The sequence below is a fragment of the Schistocerca nitens genome, chromosome 4 (assembly GCF_023898315.1).
Source record: "Schistocerca nitens isolate TAMUIC-IGC-003100 chromosome 4, iqSchNite1.1, whole genome shotgun sequence".
NCBI classification, from domain to species: Eukaryota; Metazoa; Arthropoda; class Insecta; order Orthoptera; family Acrididae; genus Schistocerca; species Schistocerca nitens.
Genome location: NC_064617.1, coordinates 611,006,368 through 611,027,516, shown reverse-complemented (window position 1 = coordinate 611,027,516; position 21,149 = coordinate 611,006,368). Strand labels below are relative to the sequence as shown.

Genomic DNA, 21,149 nt, shown 5'->3' with positions numbered 1-21,149 from the left:
GAGGTCATCTGGCTGCAGTCTTGTAAGTTATGTGACCATGATATTTTGATAACAGCACACCCTGTCATTTTCAAAACATAATTGCAGGAAGTAAGCACTATGCAAGGAAATTTTCAAGACTTGTCATGAAAGTATCAGGCTGTGCTCCTGTCAAAATATTGAGGGTGTAAATGATGTCACCGGGATGCATTCCCATCAGTTACCTGAACATGATATTTTGGTAGGAGCACACTCCACCATTTTCAAGACATAATTGCAGCAAGTAAGAACTGTGCAAGAGAATTTAAAACCTTGGGTTGCAGAAAAATCCTGGAAGTTCAGGTCTCTCAATGAGCAACATGGTTTCCTTGGATGCACAGCACAGGCTTCTAATGATTATTTTCTATAATTTCAGTATGTGCATTATGTTGCTTGAATTTCCCCCAGTAAATACTGTGCCTTGTAACTGATTGGAAGTAGCTGTGGTATGAAACTTTCCATGTGTACATTTCAGTGGCATTAGCTAATATTTGCATTGCAAATTGCAAAGCTATAAAGTTTGATTACTAGACGTTTATTCCAATTTAAATTCTTGTCTGTGTTTAACCCTAAAAATTTCAAAGAATCCACTTCTTCTAGACTTTGATTTTTATGGTTAATTTTAACGTCAAGGGATGTTGCCTGTTTTGCTCTCAACTGGATCACAGTGTATTCAGGGTTAATCCACAGAGCTGTAACCATGTTTCTAAATGATGTATGTATTTATGATGCAGACAAGAGATATTTTCTGACTCATAGTCCTCAGTTAATACCAATGTATCAACAGCAAATAAAGCCAATGGGGCATTTATATTGACTGTTTGGTCATTAAAGTAGAATAGAAACAAAATAGGTAATAGGACAGAACTTTGAAGGATACCTTGTGTTACTTTCTTCCATTTGGAAGAATAATTTGCTACATTTGCAGAGACTACCACTCTTTTTTTTCTACTGTACAAGTATGAAGTAAGCCAATGCAGAACACTACCCTCAATTCCATTCCTGTCAACTTTATGGATAAGAATGTGTGATCTACTGAGGGATAGCAGGGTTCAATTTGGTGAAGTTTTTGTAACGTTGTCTGTAGAAGTATTTAGGGACATGGTGGTGAAATGATGGTGGGCTGCTATGTGCAGCATTAGGATGCTAGCCTAGGGAGGAAGAGAGATGTGGAGAAGAGGAAAACTTTATGCAGACACACTGGGAAGACAAAAGACCTGTGTAAAGCTGGAGTAATAGTAGGGAAGCAGATAGAGGACAGGGGCTAGCAAAGTTTGAGGGCAGTGTAATTACTGGAATGAAGGGTATGTCACTAAGAGAGTTTGCAACTGTGCAATTCAGGAATGCAAATACATGTTGTCCAGCATGCTCAGCAATTGGGTTGTCCAGCTGTCTCTTGACCACAATAGAGTGTCTGATTCCTGCAACAAACACATAGTTTGTTAGTCATAATTCCCATGAAAAATGCCACATAGTGTTGCTCCTTTTGTGACCAATAAGTGGACATGTGGGGGCTGTAGATGACTGGGAAGATAAGATGTGGGATATCTGTTTCTCAGTAAGGTGGGGAGGGTAATTTTGGTCTGTGAAGACCTCAGCATGTGGGTTGGTTAGTGTGCATTGAAGGGACTTCTTAGTGTGGAATGGGTGACATGGGTCACATCCATATATATAAGCCCTATATGCAAGCCTGTCCCATGCATCCTCCCATTACCACCTACTCCTGCAGCTACCATGTGGCACTGTACTCCCCCCCCCCCCCCTACATCACCTCCACCATACCCACTTTCAGCACAGCCTCCCGATGCTGCACCTAGCAGCTCATCATACTGCTCCACCATGTACCTCCACATTCATACACTTACCAACACAATGTCTTCTCCAACCCCTTACCCTGCTATCCCTCCCATTTGCCACCCCGTACTTCTTTTGTACTCCCACTATACATCCCAACTGAGATCACTAATTACCACCATCCAGCTTCAGTATCTGCATTTGAGTTGTGCCAGTATGAATGTGTTTGTGTACTTGTAATCTGAGAAATAACTTTGTCGAACAGTTTAATAATATCCAACAGTGTACTCAGCACCTTCTCTGTGCAGTGAGCTGTAATTTATCCTAACCCATATTCCCTCCTCAATTTTCCATTGTTTGAAATATTTAGTAGAAACTTACGTTCATACAAGAGGTGATAAACATGCATCCCTTAATTATAGACCCATTTCCCTCCTATCTATCTTTTTAAACTTTATTCCCTCCTCAATTTTCCATTGTTTGAAATATGTAGTAGAAAATTCTGTTCATACAAGAGGTGATAAACAAGCATCCTTTAATTATAGACCCATCTCCCTCCTATCTGTCTTTTTAAACTTTATTGAGAAAGCATTTAATAACAGAGTTTCATCCACTTTGGTAAATATGACATTTTAACAACTGCTTGGTCTGGCATAGGGAATGGCATTGGAGTTCAATTGAAAGATTCTTGGATTGTGGTAACCTGTCTGCAAAGAAGGGTAGAAGTGTAAAAATTGGGGGAAGGGAGTGGAGAGAATGTAAATGTGACAGGCACTGGAAAGGAAAAATGGATTCACAGCTCAATAATGGGCTTGTAGCAAACAGACAGATCTGGGGAGGGGACTACACATAATTTATTACCAAAATAAATAAAAAAATACATAGAGTGATAATTTGCTTGTTGGATGTTTTTTTTCTGATAATACAGAGATAGTTTGGGGGAAGAAAACGAAAAAAGAGTTGTCGAATTTAACACAGCAAACATAGAGGAAATAGAATATATTTTGCTGAGATGTCCAATCAGTGGTTAATACCACAAAAGAAATTAATGTATTGTGATCAGAACTGCAGCAGATTATATTAGAATATGAAGAAAAGCATGTTCCATGCAAAGTCATAAAATAATCAAAAGACCAAGTCTATTAGAGTAGAAGAGTGTGAATAATAAAAAGGAAGTTTGCTATACAGAGAAATGAGATCACAAAGGAAAAGGGAGCAAGGCTTGTCTGGAAACACTAATGCAGGAGTTAAATGAGATTAAGACTGCTTACTAGTAGTTATGCAGCAATGCAGCAATAAATTGTTGCATTGTAGGGGGTGGAAGGTGAGAGGGGAGGGGGGGATGAAAGAGGAGATTATTAAGAAGGGTAAAAAAGTATTTCTGAGTATATAAGAAGCCTTAAAGGAAAACAAAGAGCAGCTACAAACATTAAGACAGAGAACAAAGCAATATCTAGGGATGCACAAAAAATAGTGTTTTTGACCAGAAATACAGTAGAATAGTGGGTATGGCTGGGGAAGTGCAGGAAGAAAGAGTGAAGGAACAAGAGAGGGAAGTTTTCAAAGGATTTATATTTAATAACAGGAAAATATATATTGTCATAAAGCAATTGGCACAAGGAAGGCAGTAAGGGTGGACTGAATAAGTGGAAAATTAAAAAAAATCATGGATTGGAGTACTGTGCTTTACCTAAGACCCCTATTTGACTTCTGTACAAATAATAGTGTACCCCCGGATGACTAGAAACAAGTCATAGTACTATTTGCATACAAGAGAAAAGGACAATGGCGCAATACCAAAAATTTGGGACCAGTTAAGTTTTACCTTTATCATAAGCAAAATATCTGAAGGGATCATTGACGAATATATAAGAGGTTTCTTGAAGGAAATACTGTGTTCATAAGGTGCCAGTATGGATTCACAACAGAGTTTTCATGTGAATAACAGCTATCTGGTTTTCAGCTTGATGCGTCAGAAGTGATTGACTGTACAACCATTGATCTCTCCAAAGTCTCTGATAGGGTGAATCACATGGTACTGAAAACAAACTGTTAGGGCAGGGTCTTGATGAAATAGCTGCTTCTTGATTGACAGCATATCTAAAATACAGAAAATGGGTGGGAGAGCTCATATCAAAGACAGCAATATTACAGAGAGTTGTATCACAGGGCAGTAAATTTGGACAAAAGGAAAAGAAACCTCCCATAGAGCCTTGTCATCATCCAGGGATGGTGTCTCTACAGTGACAAGAACTACGTTTCACAGCATGCTGAAGGTCTCACCAAGGGCTTCACAGACAGGTACTATCCCCCAGACCTAGTCCACAAACAGATTATTGTACCATTTCCCCACACATCCCCATTCCTCCCATCACCATTGTAGCTGATTATTATGTCCACACTGAAAGGATTTTAGCCCTCACTGACCATCACCTTCAGTCAGCTGCCCATAATCTAGCCTCCCATGTCAAAGATATCAATCGCTTATTTCTCTGACTCCACCATCCCCACTCCTATACCTCCTGGTTCCCTACTCATTGCTGTTGACATTCTTTCCTATAGTCCAACATCCCTCATACCCATGGTCTTTCTGTAGCTGAACATTATACTTGTATTTCTCAACATCCTTCAGATTCCAAGCCCACTACCTCATTTCTCATTCACCCAACTAACTTTATCCTAACATATAACTATTTCTCCATTGAATGGAACTTATATGAACAAATCTGCAGCACAGCCATGGCCAAAGGCATGCACCTTCCTATATCAATCAGTTAATGGGCCATCTAGATGAAGCCTTCCTAGCAACCCCAAAACACAAGATCCCTTGTCTGGTTCAGATTCAATGATGATATCTTCATGATGCAGACTCAGGATCAAAGCACTCTATCCTCATTCCTTCACAACATCAGCACCTTCTATTTATTTCACCTGGTCCTCCTCAACCCAGTGTGCCATTTTCTGACACAGACCTCCTCATCTATGATAGCTCCATCCACACCTCTGCCCCCATTAAACACACCAACCACCAATATTACCTGCATTTTTGATAGCTGCTATCACTTAAAATAAATAAATAAATAAATTTAAAAAAAATCCCACTCATATAGCCACACCATCCAGGGGTCAAGTATCTATAGAGACAAGAACTCCCATTCCAAGTATGCTTAAGGTCTCACCAAGGCCTTCACAGACAGGCATTATCCCCTGGACCTAGTCCACAAATAGACTTCCTGTGCCATTTCTCCACACACCACCAATCCTACCATTACCCTAAATACCCAACTACAAAAGAATGCCCTATTTGTCACCCAGTACCAACCTGGACTGGAACAAATGAACCACAGCTTTAATCAGTGCTTCGATTATCTGTCATAAGGCCCGGACATGAGTGACATCCTAGCCAAGATCCTTCCCAGTCCTCCTAAAGTACTGTTCTGTTGCCCACCTAATGTCCATACCATCCTAATGCATCCCTATGTCACTCCAAATCCTTTCCCCTTGCCTCATGAATCACAACCCTGTGGAAGGATAAAGGTGCAAGACCTGCCCTAACCATCTGCCCAGCACTTCCTATTCCACTCCTGCCACAGGCTTATCTTACACCATAATAGACCAGACCACCTGTGAAAGCAGGCATGTAGTATACCAGCCCCGTTGCAACCATTGTACAGCATTTTATATTGGTGTGACTTCCAACTAGCTGTTCACCAGGATGAACACTCACCACAAAACTGTTGCCAAGAGCGAAATAGACCAACCTGTGACACAACATGCAGCTGAATATAACTTGCTTTATTTCAATGGCTGTTTCACAACCCAGGCCATCTGGATCTTACCCTCCACTACCAGCTTTCTTAAACTGTGCAAATGGGAGTTATTCTAACTACACAATCTCTGCTTCCGAAATTGACCTATCATCTCATTCCTTCTCCTGTTCCTTCAACCTCTTTCTGTGATGCCCTCTGCCAATGTACTCACCCATCTTTCCCCTTTCACTACTCCTCTCCTTTTCCATTCATCTCCTTTTTTGCTCGCCATCCCCCCCCCCTCCCCCCCCCCCCCCCACACACACACACTTCATTTATCAAGACTATATGCAGCAGTCTCTCAGTCTCTACTCCCTGCACGCCCCACCAGATAGCAATCTCATCTCTCCCCCTTCCCCCCTCCTTGCACGTAACCTGCTATCCCTCCCCTTTCCCACCCCACTTGAGATTGCTATTCACGTGACAGTTGCATTCCAGTCAGAGCTGCCGTTGTTAGCAGTCGTGTTTCCGTGAGCTGTACTTCCTTGTGTGAATGTGTGTTTATTTTCTTTGCTGTAGAAGGCTTTGGCCAAAAGCTATAATGTGTAAAAGTCTTTTTGCTATGTCTAACAGCAACTCAATGGGCCTTCTTTACAGTGAGTACTGATCTAGCCTTTTCCTAATATTGTTAATATTTCATCCTGGAATTTCCATTGCTAGAAGACTGTGAGATAGTGCAGAATGACCCAAAACTCATTAGAAATTGAGTCAGGAGAAATGAGATTTTAGCTAATACAGAATGTGTTTATTAGGTTACAGATACAGTTACTCCTTGAGTATCAGTATTTGTACCTTACATGTAGCACTGCTGCATGGGAAACCCCAGTGGTCAAGAAGTTCAGTCTGGTGCCAATTGTTACGGGTGGTGCAGATGGCAAAGAGTAGTGGGGAGTCGTCGTTTGATGGCAGATGTGTTTGATGATATATGCCCGCATGCCCTGAGAAATTCAATAAATCCATTAAATGTTGCAGTGTTTGTAGATGGGGTCGAGAATTCATTAACATTAGAAGTGAGTCGTTAGCAAAAATCAGTAAAAGCAATGGTTACCTCTGAAAAGTAATAACATGCTAAAATAGGAGTGAACATGTCTGTGGGTGTGCATTTGTGCATTTGTAGCATGCCTTGTACTAGAGACAATCAACCTTTTAGTTGTGTGAAGTCAGTGTCTCCTTTTGAGTCCATGATGGAATGTAATAATATTATGAAAAGAATAGTTGTAACTCACCGTAGAGATGAAATGCTGAGTTACAGATAGGCACAACAAAAAGACTATCAGAAAGTGAGTTTTCAGCCAACAATAGACAAAAAAACACACACACACACACACAAGCAAACACAGTTCATGCACATATGACCACAGTCTTGGGCAGCTGAAGCCAGACTCTGGATCCATCTGCCAGAGATATTGTGGTCATCTCTGTGTGAGTTGCTTTTGATTGAGTGTGTGTGTGTGTATGTCGGCTATTTGTTGGCTGAAATCTCACTTTCTGACAGTCTTTTTGTTGTACCTATCTGTGACTCAGCATCTCCGCTATATGGTGAGTAGAAACTATCCTTTTTATAATATTGTTATGTTCCATTCTGGATTTTCCGTTATTGGACATAAGAAGCACACATGGTGTAGCACATGAATACAGCTCTAATGTTTCAACAGGTGCTTGAAGTCTGCACCATCAGATGCCATGCATATTTGACACTGAAGGAGCAGTGGCATGCTCAAAGACACAGGGAGTGTACTTGATTGTACTGTGCAGACAGTTACTGTACCAAGATCCATTTCAGATGCCACCAGAGCATGATACATGAAAGATTTCATGAGTCCCAACAGAAAAACATCAAGCCACAAAAAACTCAGTGAGCATACTGCTCTCCAGTGCTCTCATGTACAACAGCACCTAGCAGCATACAACAATGTTTGCAGCCATGGGTTGCCAAGAAATTCTCAATCCTTATGATATGCCCCACCTCCCCTACAAGTTTGTCAAAACTTTTCTGTATATATCTTAGTAGACAAGGTATTTCTGACAGTAAAAATCTAGATGAGCCATGTCTTTTTAAGACTGAAGTTAGATCAATGATGCAAAACCAGTTACTAGTTTTAAAAAAATATCAAAATATCATTAACTTTTTTCACTGTTGATACTTATTTGTTTGGATTTACAGTAATGCTTCCATCCTCAGCACAAAAAAGGACTACCCTGGTTCCTCATTCAAATAAAATAAAAACTCATGACCAAAGAGCAAGAACAGTATTGGGCCCATGACCAAATCCTGTGGCATGCTAACTATCATTTTTCCACAGACAGGTGATGTGGCACCCCAATTAATTTATATAGCTAAAAAATTCTGGTCCAGCTTTCTGCATCCTGTTTATTAAATACAAAATCAATCAGGCATGTTATGAATAATGTATGCTATAAAACTTAATTTCTCTAATAGAATATTATGACTGACATACTCAAAGGGCTTTAAACATTCACAGCAAATATCAAATAGTAATACTTTATCTGTTCAGATATTATTATGTGCTCAGTTACATTACAAATAGATGCTTTAGTAAAGCAGCCTTTTGAAATCCAATCTGTGACTCATGAGAATCCCATTGCTAAACATATGGGTGACAATCCTTGAGTATAGCACCTCCTTAAAAAGTTTGGAACATAATGTAACAAATGAACTGGCTTCTAGCTATTGACACAAGAGAAGTTGCCTTTCATATAGAAAGACCTATCAATAGCAATTCGATCTGCCTGGGGACTGCCCTGAACTAATGACATATCACCCAAGTTACTAAGAACACTACATGCTTAAAGTTACAACATTTTAGAGTTTTATTGGAGACACCACCACCTCCATGAAGTCGTACTTTTCACTTTTGGCAGTCATGACAATTCTCATTCCTCCTTATTTCGATTGGGGATGAGTGGGAAATTTTCATTTCACTTAATTGTGTCTATGTTGAATGTACAGCGTATAGTTTTCTTTCTCTTCTGAACTTCCTGAACCAATATGCTCACCAACTTTTGCAAAGTAATTTTTAAAAAATATCTAGGCTTAGGAAAAGTGAACTGATAGAATCTAAATAATAATAGAAATAAAGATAACAATGCACAATGTAGCTGATGCACTGAGTAGGCAGTTGCTTTATAAACAAGACTGAGATAAACTCTTCTTGGGCTTCAAGTCCCTTCAAGTAGTTGCGTATCCATGAGCTATTGGCTGAGTTATTCATTGACCATTGGCAATAAGTAACTTAGTGGTCTCTGATTGATGGCTTCATCCTTATATAATCACAGTACTGGTTGTGAAATTACTAGTCCCAGTCCATTACTGTATAAAGCAAAGGTGCCTTCCAAAGTCTGCTGCACTCACTTTAACATCCTGATGACCAGCTCCCATATTGTTAAAATGCAAACTGGTGTTTTCAGGTATTTTTATCTCTATTGCTTCTTTAATTACATGATCCAAGGAAACCTTAGCCTTGTGGCATGTCTTCTGCACAAGAGGTAGCTTCTTCACAATAAACCGAAGTCTTTGAAACAGTGTGCTTTTGGGTGAGGTACTGAAAGCTGTAAGCATGCAGATACCAGTCTGTATGAGTCTTCACAATAAACCGAAGTCTTTGAAACAGTGTGCTTTTGGGTGAGGTACTGAAAGCTGTAAGCATGCAGATACCAGTCTGTATGAGGTATACTATAGCTGAGATATGCAACATATTTTTGTCAAACCAAAGTCTTTGAAACAGGGTGCTTTTGAACGAGGTGATGACAGCTAAAAGCATGCAGATACTAGTCTGTACAAGCTATATTATGTCTGAGAGATCCAATGGAATTTTGTCAAATGAGGATATCAAGTAAGAGCAATGCACTATCTTTTTCAACTTACATTGTGATCTCCTGTGTGTTATAGAGGTGTTCAAAGAGCTCTCTCAGTCCCCACATCCACTTAGGCAGAAAATTTAATGTCATCATCAGAGCAGTACAAACACAAAACACAAGCAAACATGAAAAGTCTTCTGTGAGTATGGATAAAACTATCAACAAATATCACAAGCAACTGCAGGTTGTACATGCAGGCAGAACACCATTGAAAAGGATAGTATAAAGCATCCACTCAATACCATTCTGTTGTTCAGTGACACAGATAACTAGCCGGTACCTGAAGAGACATAACATCAAGTTAATCTTTATCCCTCAAGCTAAAATAATGAGGCCTATTAAAAATATGTATGCCTCAGAACTCCTGGTGTTCACAAATGACACCTGTTATGATTCAGTAATGGAATTTTTAAGAGATGAAGATTTCTATTCAGAGTGATGAAAAAATTTGTAATAATTTTTGTAAATTAAGAATGATTTTTTGTGACATTGTTTATACCTCTGTTACATTATTTAAACTGATGAGTCTCTTGCACTTTAAATCAATGATTTATGTATGTATGAAGCGTATCCAGAAACTATGTTCCCCAATGTTGTTTCCTTTAAAGCAGATATATTTAGCTACCAAAATTGTGCATGTACAACAGAACTATGACATGACAATCAAATTCTGGTTGGACAGGTCCCAGCTGGTACCATTACCATGGCAGCAGTGCCCTGAATTGGGGCTCATGATAAGGCTCCTTAATACACAAAACCAAGTGCCCATTGAAATTCATCATCAGCTCTTTCAGGTCTACAGGCAGATCATGAGCAAACAGATGATATGTTGCTTGAGTAGGCTTTTTCCTGAAGGTCATCAAAGTTTCCATAACGAAGAGCACAGTGGGTGACCCTCCCTCATCAATGATTACCTGGTTGAGCTGGTATGGCAGTGCATCCTGGAGAACCATCACTCCATGATTATGGAGCTAAGCAGCCATTTTCCATGGGTATTGCAATCTTTGTTGCATGAAATTGTCACTAAGCACCTGCTGTTCAAGAAATTGTGTGCCAGGTTGGTGTTAAAAATCTGACACATGAGCTCAAAATGAAATGCTCATCCAGCATATAGTCCTGGTCTTGCTCCCAGTGATTTCCATCTTTTCTTGCACCTCAAGAAATTCCTGTTTCCAGCCACATTTTGATAATGATGAAGAGTTGAACATGACTGTCACATGCTGGTTCCATTCACAGGCAGCAGACTTCTATGACACAGGAATACGACAGGTGATCTCATAACATGACAAGTGTATCAAAAAATAGCTCAAACATTGCTGTATCCATTTCCAACAAAGTTTTTCATATAACTGTGTTGTCTTTGTTTTTAAAAATAGGGAAACTTACTTTCTGGATGCTCCTCATATGTCATGAGACAGTAAACTCCTGATTCCTGAGTGTGCACAGTATCATATTGCTCCGACCACATACACAGTACAACAATTCTGGATTGAACTTGTTATGTGCTTGCAACTACATTAGACAGACAATACAACAGCAGCTGAACATGCATTGGAAAAGAGACAAAAATTACATCCAGTGACTCATGTATTATCATGAAAGCTACTGGCTCCTGCAAAAGTGTGATTAAAGCTACAGATATAAAAAATATCTGTCAGCACATCAATAACTGTGCGTAAATGCAGCCAAGCAACTGGAACCCAGTAACAGCAACATTAAAAGGGGTGTGGGAGGGAAACACTGTCTGACACAGCAATGGACAGAGCAGTGCTTGTGTTACAGAGAGTACAGAGGCTATATACAGGCACAGGCAGTAGCCACATAGTAATCAGTTATTGCTTGACAATGGTCAAGGAGCACTAGGTTGAAAACTCTAGGATATATATACACATAATATGGCTGGAAGCCCTAGAACACTTTTTCAATCATATCTCTGCAAGATCATACATTCGTACAAGACTGAGAGCTCTTCTGAGATTCTGAATGAAATTTTCTTCAGAGTCAATAGAACACACACACACACACACACACACACACATACACACACCTGCACAGCTACACTGTTCTGAGTGACAGCATTGTGCTACTACTGTAGCTCAGCTTTGGTAAGGAGCTGGGTCTAGTGTAGTGGGCCTTGGAAGAAATGAGGTGGGGGGACTGGGAGGAAGAGTTGGGGAAGGGTAGCCGATGGCTGAGAGAGAGAGGCAGCAAGGACACAGGACAGGAATTTGGAACCAGTGAGCTTACTGTGTCGCAACTAGGAAGAGTTTTATGTAGTGTACAAAGAAGAGGATTAATAGACTGAGAGGGGGAGATGTAACAGAGGAACAGGGAGAGAGTATCCTTTGACTACAAGTTAAATGAAAGAAGGAAGATTAGAATTTAACTTCCCATAATATGAATGAAGTGGGGGTGAAGGGGGGGAGGGAGAGGGGTCAGGGGAACAGTGGTTAAGATAGGTGTGGAGTAGGGACTAGTGGAGTTTGAGGTCAGGAGGATTAGGGGTTTGAAGAAATGCCAACTCAGTGATCCACAGAAGCTGGTGTTGGAGGAAGGACCCATGCCATTTGAATCCTTCCCATAACTACTAGTTTCTAAAAATCAAACAGATAGGAACTGTCCCTGCTACACATATTTTGACACCTTAACCCTCCCAGCTTCAAACTCCACTAGCCACTGTTGCACATCAACCACGAACCCTGTACAATGACACTACTTCATTCACCCTACACTCACACACTCTCTATTGAAGTATCTCTCTTCATCTGATACATTCCTCTCCAAAACCTTCTGCACAAAACATAACTGTTCTTGGTGCACCATAGAAACCCCTCCACTGCCACATTACTGTCAAAAGGTTTTGCTTCCTCTCTCCCACAGACATCAGGCAATTTCTGTCCAACCTTCCCTCCTGCTCTCTGTCTCCTCCCTTCCTTCACTTACATCACCTAAAACCACTCTTAACACCAGTCAAGTTGCAGTGTAGTCACAAAGTAGTTGGCTGAACTATGTATCCAAGCAGGTGTACAGATGGAAGAAAGAAAGAAGGAAGATTGCGTTCAACATCCCATTGACATCGAGGTCATTAGAGATGGAACACAAGCTTGGATTGTGGCAAGGATGGGCAAGGAAATTTGCCGTGCTCCTTCAAAGGAACCACCCCTGCATTTGCCTCGAGAAATTTAGGGAAATCACAGAAAACCTAAATCTGGGTGACTGGATGCTGCTTTAAACAGTCACCCCAAATATGAGTCCAGTGTGCTTACAGACAGGGAGAGAATTCATGAAAATCCTCAGCATTTCGTTTTGATAATCTGCAAAGCTTTGCTGTGTGTTACACAACAAGGAGACACAGTACTAACAAACATACTTTCTACCATATGTTGTTGTTGTTGTGGCCTTCAGTCCAGAGATTGATTTAATTCAGCTCTCCATACTACTCTATCCTGTGCAAGCTTCTTCATTTCCAAGTACCTACTGCACCTACATCCTTCTGAATCTGCTTAGTGTTTTCATCTCTTGGTCTCCCTCCATGATTTTTACCCTCCACGCTGCCCTCCAATACTAAAATGGTGATTCCTTGATGCCTCAGAACATGTCCTACCAACTGATGCCTTCTTCTGGCCAAGTTGTGCAACAAATTTTTCTTCTCACCAATTCTGTTCAGTATCTCCTCATTAGTTATGTGATCTACCTGTCTAATCTTCAGCATTCTTCTGTAGCACCACATTTCAAAAGATCCTATTCTCTTCTTGTCTAAACTAGTTATCGTCCATGTTTCACTTCCATACAGGGCTGCATTCCATACAAATACTTTCAGAAAAGATTTCCTGACACTTAATTCCACACCCGATGTTAAGAAATTTCTGTTCTTCAGAAACACTTTCCTTGCCATTGCTAGTCTACATTCAACAATTATCAGTTATTTTGCTCCCCAAATTGCAAAACACATCTACTACTTTAAGTGTCTCATTTCCTAATCTAATTCTCTCAGCATCACTTGATTTAACTAGACTACATTCCATTATCCTCGATATGTTTTTGTTGATGTTCATCTTATATCCTCCTTTCAAGACACTGTCCATTCTGTTCAACTGTTCTTCCAGGTCCTTTGCTGTCTCTGACAGAATTACAATGTCATTGGTAAATGTTGAATGTTTTTATTTCTTCTCCATAGATTTTAATTCCTACTCCAAATTTTTATTTTGTTTCTTTATTGCTTACCCAATATGAAGATTGAATAACATCAGGAATAGGCTACAACCCTGCCTCACTCCCTTCCCAACCAAAGCTTCTCTTTCATGCCTCTTGACTCATATACCTGCCATCTGGTTTCTGTACAAATTGTAAATCGCCTTTCGATCCCTGTATTTCACCCCCGCTACCTTCAGAATTTGAAATAGTGTATTCCATTCTACATTGTCAAAAGCTTTCTCTAAGTCTGCAAATACTAGAAAAGTAGGTCTGCCTTTCCTTAATCTACTTTTTAAGATAAGTTGTACGATCAGTATTGCCTCATGTCTTCCAACATTTCTACAGAATCAAAACTGATCTTCCCTGATGTCAGTTTCAACCAGCTTTTCCATTCATCTGTAGAGAATTAGTGTTAGTATTTTGCAGCCGTGACTCATTAAACAGACAGTTCAGTAATTTTCACATCTGTCAACATCTGCTTTCTTTGGGATTGGAATTATATCTTGCTCACCAGATAAAAGAGTTTTGTCATCGCTGGCTTTCCCGATACTATCAGGACCTGTAACAGAATTTTGTACACTCCCGAGGCCTTGTTTTGGCTTAGGTATTTCAGTACTCTGTCAAACTCTTCACGCAATATCATATCTTCCATTTCATCTTCATCTAAATCCTCTTCCATTTCCATAATATTGCCCTCAAGTACATTGCCCTTTATTTATTTACTTATTTACACGTCACGTTCCATAGAATCAAATAGAGCAGCAAATCTCCAAAGTCATTGAACGTATCAGAACATGAAATTACAACATAAAGGTAATAACAGATAAAAATAAAATGTTTATGAAGCCAAAAAATGTCAATCCATAAGTTTAAGTAAATGCAATCAACAATACAAGAAGAATCAGCTTAATTTTTCAAGGAACTCCTTAACGGAATACAAGGAGTGACCAATGAGGAAACTCTTCAGTTCCAATTTGAAAGTGCATGGATTACATCTAAGATTTTTGAATTCAAGTTGTAGCTTATTGAAAATGGATGCAGCAGTATACTGCATACCTTTCTGCGCAAGAGATCCAAATGCAGGTTTGATTTCTGCCAAGTAGTAACTGATTGAAAGCTCTTTATTCTTGGGAATAAGCTAATATTGTTAACAAGAAATGACAGTAAGGAATATATATATTGAGAGGCCAATGTCAAAATACCTTGACCTGTGAACTGGGGTTGACAAGCGGTTCGTGAACTTATACCACTTATTGCCCGAACTGCCCATTTCTGAGCCAAAACGATCCTTTTACAATGGGAACAGTTACCACAAAATATAATACCATATGACATAAGGCAATGAAAATAAGGAAAGTAGACAAATTTTCATGTCGAACAATCACTCACTTCAGATACAATTCAAATAGTACAAATTGCAGCATTAAGTCTCAGATCAAGATCCTGAACGTGGGCTTTCCACAACAGTTTACTATCTATCTGAGCACCTAGAAATTTGTACTGTTCAATTTTACTAATCATATGCCAATTCTGTGAAACTAAAACATCAGGTTTTGTTGTAATGTGTGTTAGAAACTGTAAAAACTGAGTCTCACTTTGGTTTAGTGTTAGTTTATTTTCTATGAGCCATGAAGTTATGTCATGAACTGCACTATTTGAAACTAAGCCAATGCTGTGCACAACATCCTTTACTACCAAGCTAGTCTCATCAGCAACAACAATATTTTAGAATTACCCTTAACACTAGAGGGCGTATCATTTATATAAATAAGGAACAGGAGTGGCCCCAACACTGATCTCTGGGGCACCCCCACTTGAACGTACCCCACTCAGATCCCACATCATAGCCATTCTCATCACTGTGAATAATGACCTTTTGCTGTCTGTTGCTAAAGTAAAAGGTGAACCAATTGTGAGCTACTCCTTGCATTCTGTAATAGTCCAACTTCTGGAGCAATATTTTGTGATCAATACAATCAAACGCCTTAGTTAAAACAAAAAATATTCCTAGCATTTGAAACATTTTGTTTAACCCATCCAGTACCTCACAGACAAAAGTGAATGCAGCATTTTCAGTTTTTAAACTTCTAAATCTGAACTGTTCATTTGGTAGCAAATCGTGTGATATAAAATGATCAATTATCCTTAAACACACAGCCTTTTCAATAACTTTAGCAAACACTGATGGCATAGAAATAGGTCTAAAATTCTCTAAATTATCCCTTTCACCCTTTTTATTAAGTGGCTTTACTACTGAGTACTTTAATCGTTCAGGAAACTGACCATTCCTAAAGGAAAAAATTACAGATATGGCTAAATACAGGGCTAACATGTGCAGCACAGTTCTTTAATATTCTGCTAGGCACTCCATCATAACCATGAGAGTCCTTAGTCTTCAGTGATTTAGTTATTGACTCACTCTTCACCTTGTCTGTATCACAGAGTTCTTCAGACATCAATCTCGGAAAGGCATATGCCACGAAAGTTATATGATTCTCTGTAGAAACTATTTTTTTTTAAAATTCACCAGAAATGCTCAGAAAATGATTGTTAAATACTGTACATATATCTGATTTATCAGTAACGTAATTATTTTTACTAAGAACTGACTTTATATCATCGACCTTGTGCTGCTGACCAGACACTTCCTTCACAACTGACCATATGCTTTTAATTTTATCCTGTGAATTAGCTATTCTATTTGTATACCACATACTCTTTGCCTTCCTAATAACGATTTTAAGCACCTTACAGTACTGTTTGTAATGGGCTACTTTTGCTTGATTGTGGCTACTTCTAACATTTTGATATAATTCCCTCTTTGTTCTACATGTATTCTTATCCCACTAGTCATCCACCCGGGCTGCCTACTACAGCTAGTATCCTGTTTAGAATGTTCTAATGAAAAGCAACTCTCAAAGAGCATGAGAAATGTGTCAAGGAAAGCTTTATATTTATCATCTTCTTTCTTGACAAGGTTTAAAAAACTCTCTATTGCTGTTGGATTAACTTTCCTAGATAGTTTGCAATTATATGTGATATTTGTTTGAGTACAAAAGCCTTTTAGCGTTAAAATTTGTGCATCATGGTCTGAAACACCATTCACCCTTTTACTAACAGAATGCCCATCTAATAATGAAGAATGAATAAAAATATTGTCTATGGGTGTGCTACTGTGCCCCTGCACCCTAATTGGAAAAAACATGGTCTGCATCAGATCATATGAATTTAGGAGATCTACGAACATCCTTTTTCATTCACCATCACGTACAAAATTTATATTGAAGTCACCACATACAACTAATTTCTGGTACTTCCTACAAACTGAATCAACTTAAGCAGAAATGCTCCAAAGTCAGAGTTGGGGGACCTATAAACAACAACAATTAGAAGTTTAGTTTCACTAAATTCAACTGCCCCTGCACAACATTCAAAAATCTGTTCAGTGCAGTGCTGTGATACATTTATGGACTCAAATGGAATACTGTTTCTTATGTACATGGCCACTCCCCAACCCTGCAAGGAGCTCCTTGAAAAACAGCCAGCTAATCTGTGTCCTGGTAAAGGAAGCCTCTAAATTATCAAATTATTTAAGTGGTGCTCCGACATACCAATAATTTCAGTCAACATCTATAAGCAGTTCATTAACATTACCTATAATACCTCTTATATTTTGATGAAATATGCTAATTCCTTCTCTACTTGGAAACATGACACCCTCTGAAGGTGACCCTTTAGTCAAAGGGACTTCCTTTAAATAGGTATACCTATCAGCTGACTTCAATCTAAAAAAGGTGCAGCTCTAACACCAACTACTACAAGAATTTTTCCATGAGTGATCTCACCATCACCCACTACACTGTCACCTATAAGCTTTGCCAGCCGCCTCCATTTCCCATATCTACTGAGGTGCAGGCCATGCCTAGTGAAGTCCGATCTACTGATAGGCCCAACTGGCATCACTTAAATGTGACTCATGCCCTCTGCCATCAGTGTCCTGCCCAGCCACATGTTAACACACCTAACAGCCGCATTAAGTTGAGGTCGATCATGGCGCTGAAAAAGTTGCACAAAATGTACATTAGTGCCACCAGTTTGAGTAGCTATCTTTACCAGGTCACCACCTACATCATATTCCCCGTCCCTATCAAGAATGTTCCCTGTTTCACCCACTATCACTAACTGATCGTCCTTCATAAAATTCCTACATAACTCCCCTATGCTGTCAGTCACCTGAGCCAACCCTGCACTAGGCTGCAGAATACTGGTGACCTGGCACTCAATCCCCAACACTTCCTGCAACTGCTGGCACACACCTCTACCGTGTGAACTACCTAGCAGTAGAACCTTCTTATTTCTGTTAGACTTTTCAACTGACCTAGGCCTCCTAACTGCTGAGGACTGCTGCATGTTCCCTACATCTACAGCTACAAGAGGCTCCTCTCCACTCAACTCTGACAGTTGGTCAAATCTATTGCATATACGCAATGTATAACTGTCTGACTACCTCCTCCTCCTTCTATATATTCCTTTCTACTTTCCCTGCTTTGCTTAGAACAGGTTTTCCATATGTGTTCTTGGTCTTCTTAGATGTGGTTCTCTTTTCTCCAAACGTCTCTTTAATTTTACTGTAGGCAGTATCTATCTTTCCCCTAGTGATATATGCCTTTACATCCTGGCATTTTTCTTCTAGCCATCCCTTCTTAGCCATTTTGCACTTCCTGTCAATCTCATTTTTGAGACACGTGCACTCCTTTTTGCCTGTTTCATTTACTACCACATACACTGAAGGAAAATGAGCATCTATCAACCTCACAGCTAGTTGTAACAACATTCTTCAGGATGCACAGTTTTTCTTAGACATAATGAAGAGCTTGTAAATGGATTTACTAACTGGATTGCAAATTTTATATTTCGCACTCTGTATCAAACAATGGAAACCCCAGGTCAGAATATCAACCATTATGAAAAGAACAGACTGCTACTCACTCTAAAGATGACATGTTGAGCTGCAGACAGGCAAAATAGAAAGACTATTTAGCACTGAGCTTTTAGCCAAAGCCTTCTTCAGAAAAGAAAGGAGAACACACACACAGATTTTTCTCAAATGCTCCATAAGTCAAATTATAATGTAATGCCATATGCCGTATATATTAGGACCTTACTGCCAGGAGAAAGCAGGGGACTTGTGTATGCAAGTTACACTGTGTGAATGTTTGTGAGCCTTGTTGTCTACATCTGATGAAGGTCTTAGTCTGAAACTTATATGTAGAAGTCTTCTTCATTGTGCCTGTCTGCCACTCAGTGTCTCCTCTACATGGTGTCGTTTTCATATTGTTGTTACACTGTATACAAAATATGTTGTATTTCAAGAGGTATCAACAACAAAAAGCATCGAAAGAGAGAACACATATTATATAACGGATTATCATTGTAATGCTGTGAAGCAATAATTTTAAGATAAAATGTAAGACTTACCTGATTCCACACTGTGCAATACCTACATATCCAATAGAAATGTTATTATTATTATTATTAAGTTTGTGTCATCTAAGGACCACACATCAATTTCAATGCTTCCTCCTTTATTCTTCTTCTTCTCCCTCCTTCCTTGTAATCCTTAAATTTTTAACACTTTCTTCTTCAAAATCTCTCTTTCTATTGCATCTTCTTCACTTATATTGTTTCGTTCCAAATCTTTCCTTACTTCTTGAATCCAGACTACTATTGAGTCCTTGCCCCAACGATATTTAAAAATCTGTTTGGCTAACCTGTTGCTGTTCATTATCTTATATATTATATTATTATATTATTTCTAATATGAGAAATGTGATTTTCCAAGTTACAGAAGGTTTAATCCTATTAGAGGCATCATGCTCAAAACATTACTTAAAATGAGTAGTGTGTGTTTATGGGCTTTTACATTCACCTGTAGTTTTTGATTGAATTTTTAGGCATAAATATGGAATCAACAACTTGACTGAACCCTATAAAGCACATAAAAATTTTTATGTTTACTATAAAATGATTAATATTTTCAAAGTGTTGTGATTCCAGCTTTTAAATACTTATCAACTTTTGAGTATTTTGTGGCTCATTCCAAGATTTTGACTCATATGGTTTTGCAATGTCTGAGAAAAATAAATAGTCCAAGTATGTGTATAACCTCTTGATATGAGCAATTGCTTTTCATTTTAATTGTATGGATACAGCGCTGCAACTGGAATGTCATTTATATTGCAACACTTAAGACTCTACAAGAAAAATCATACCATCTAATCAAATAAAGGCACACAAAATACCATAAGGATAATCTTTTTGTTTAACACTAGCAAGACTGAGGTTAAAATAAGGCCTTCTCTACTATTTATAAGTTGTACAGCAATCTTAAGGCCCCTGAGAAGATGTTTTCTTCGCAGAAGGTTTGTACTGGTATCCTAATATAGGCTGCTCATTAAAAATTAGCTTTTGGAAGCTGCTTGTATTACTAATTATGTGGATTTATGATCTTATAATATTATTTATAATATGAGAAATGTGATTTTCCAAGCTACAGAAGGTTTAATCCCATTATAGGCATTCTGCTCAAAACATTATTTAAAATGAGTACTGTTTGTTTATGGACTTTTACATTCACCTGTACTTTTTCAATGAATTTTCTTGCAGTGATTTGTTTATATATTTGAGAATCTATATGATAGTGATACTTAAGTCTCTATGCTAGTCCAGAACCTGCACTGATATTCCTGATAGCTGGACCTCCTGACAATCATGGAATGTCTCATTAGAAGAAACAGAACGCACTTCCAACTGCTGATGCCTTATTTGGTCCTCCAGTTGATCCTTTTGTTTAATTGTTTCATTGAGTGCTTCTTCTAAAAAGCTCCTAGAATAAAACAACACAAATTTCAAAACATTGTCTGCATATGCATAGCAACAGCATATCCACAAGAAATTTAATTAGAGGCACATAGTTAGAAGCTTCTAATACTCTCTTTGCCCCTGGCAGAAGCTAAATCTCATGTCAAGGACTCCATGAGACACAGAAAGCACTGGGGAGTCATTTCAGTCTATGACTATGCAGATGTCTCACCCGATTCATGGACATTTGTCAGAGATCAGTTGAAGGTGGTCACAACCCACTGCACTACATCCCAGATGTTCATATTGATAAGACCCTGAACTAAAAATCACATTTTACAGATCTTCTTACACATCTTACTTCTATAACTCACACATTAAGCATAATATCACATTTTACAGGCATTAAATGTCAAAAAATTAATCTACTTTTCTAACTTTCCTACAGAAGACTTTTGGGGCATTATTCTGTGATAACTTATCATTGAGGAAAAAAAGTATTTGTTGAACACAAGTGTGTAACAAGAACAATATAATCCCTAGTAGACATCTCTTCAAACAGCAGGTACTGACAACAACCTCATAGGATGTTTA

The 21,149-nt window shown here is 38.8% G+C and overlaps 1 protein-coding gene across 1 annotated transcript in view; it reads right to left on the bottom strand.

The window, feature by feature from the left end:
* Positions 1-21,149, bottom strand: part of LOC126253155 (tropomyosin-like) — a 293,413-nt gene that overhangs the window by 111,076 nt on the left and 161,188 nt on the right. Inside the window, exon 5 of the mRNA XM_049954313.1 lies at positions 20,427-20,580. Coding sequence (XP_049810270.1) covers positions 20,427-20,580 — 154 coding nt within the window. The remainder of the gene's footprint in view (positions 1-20,426; positions 20,581-21,149) is intronic.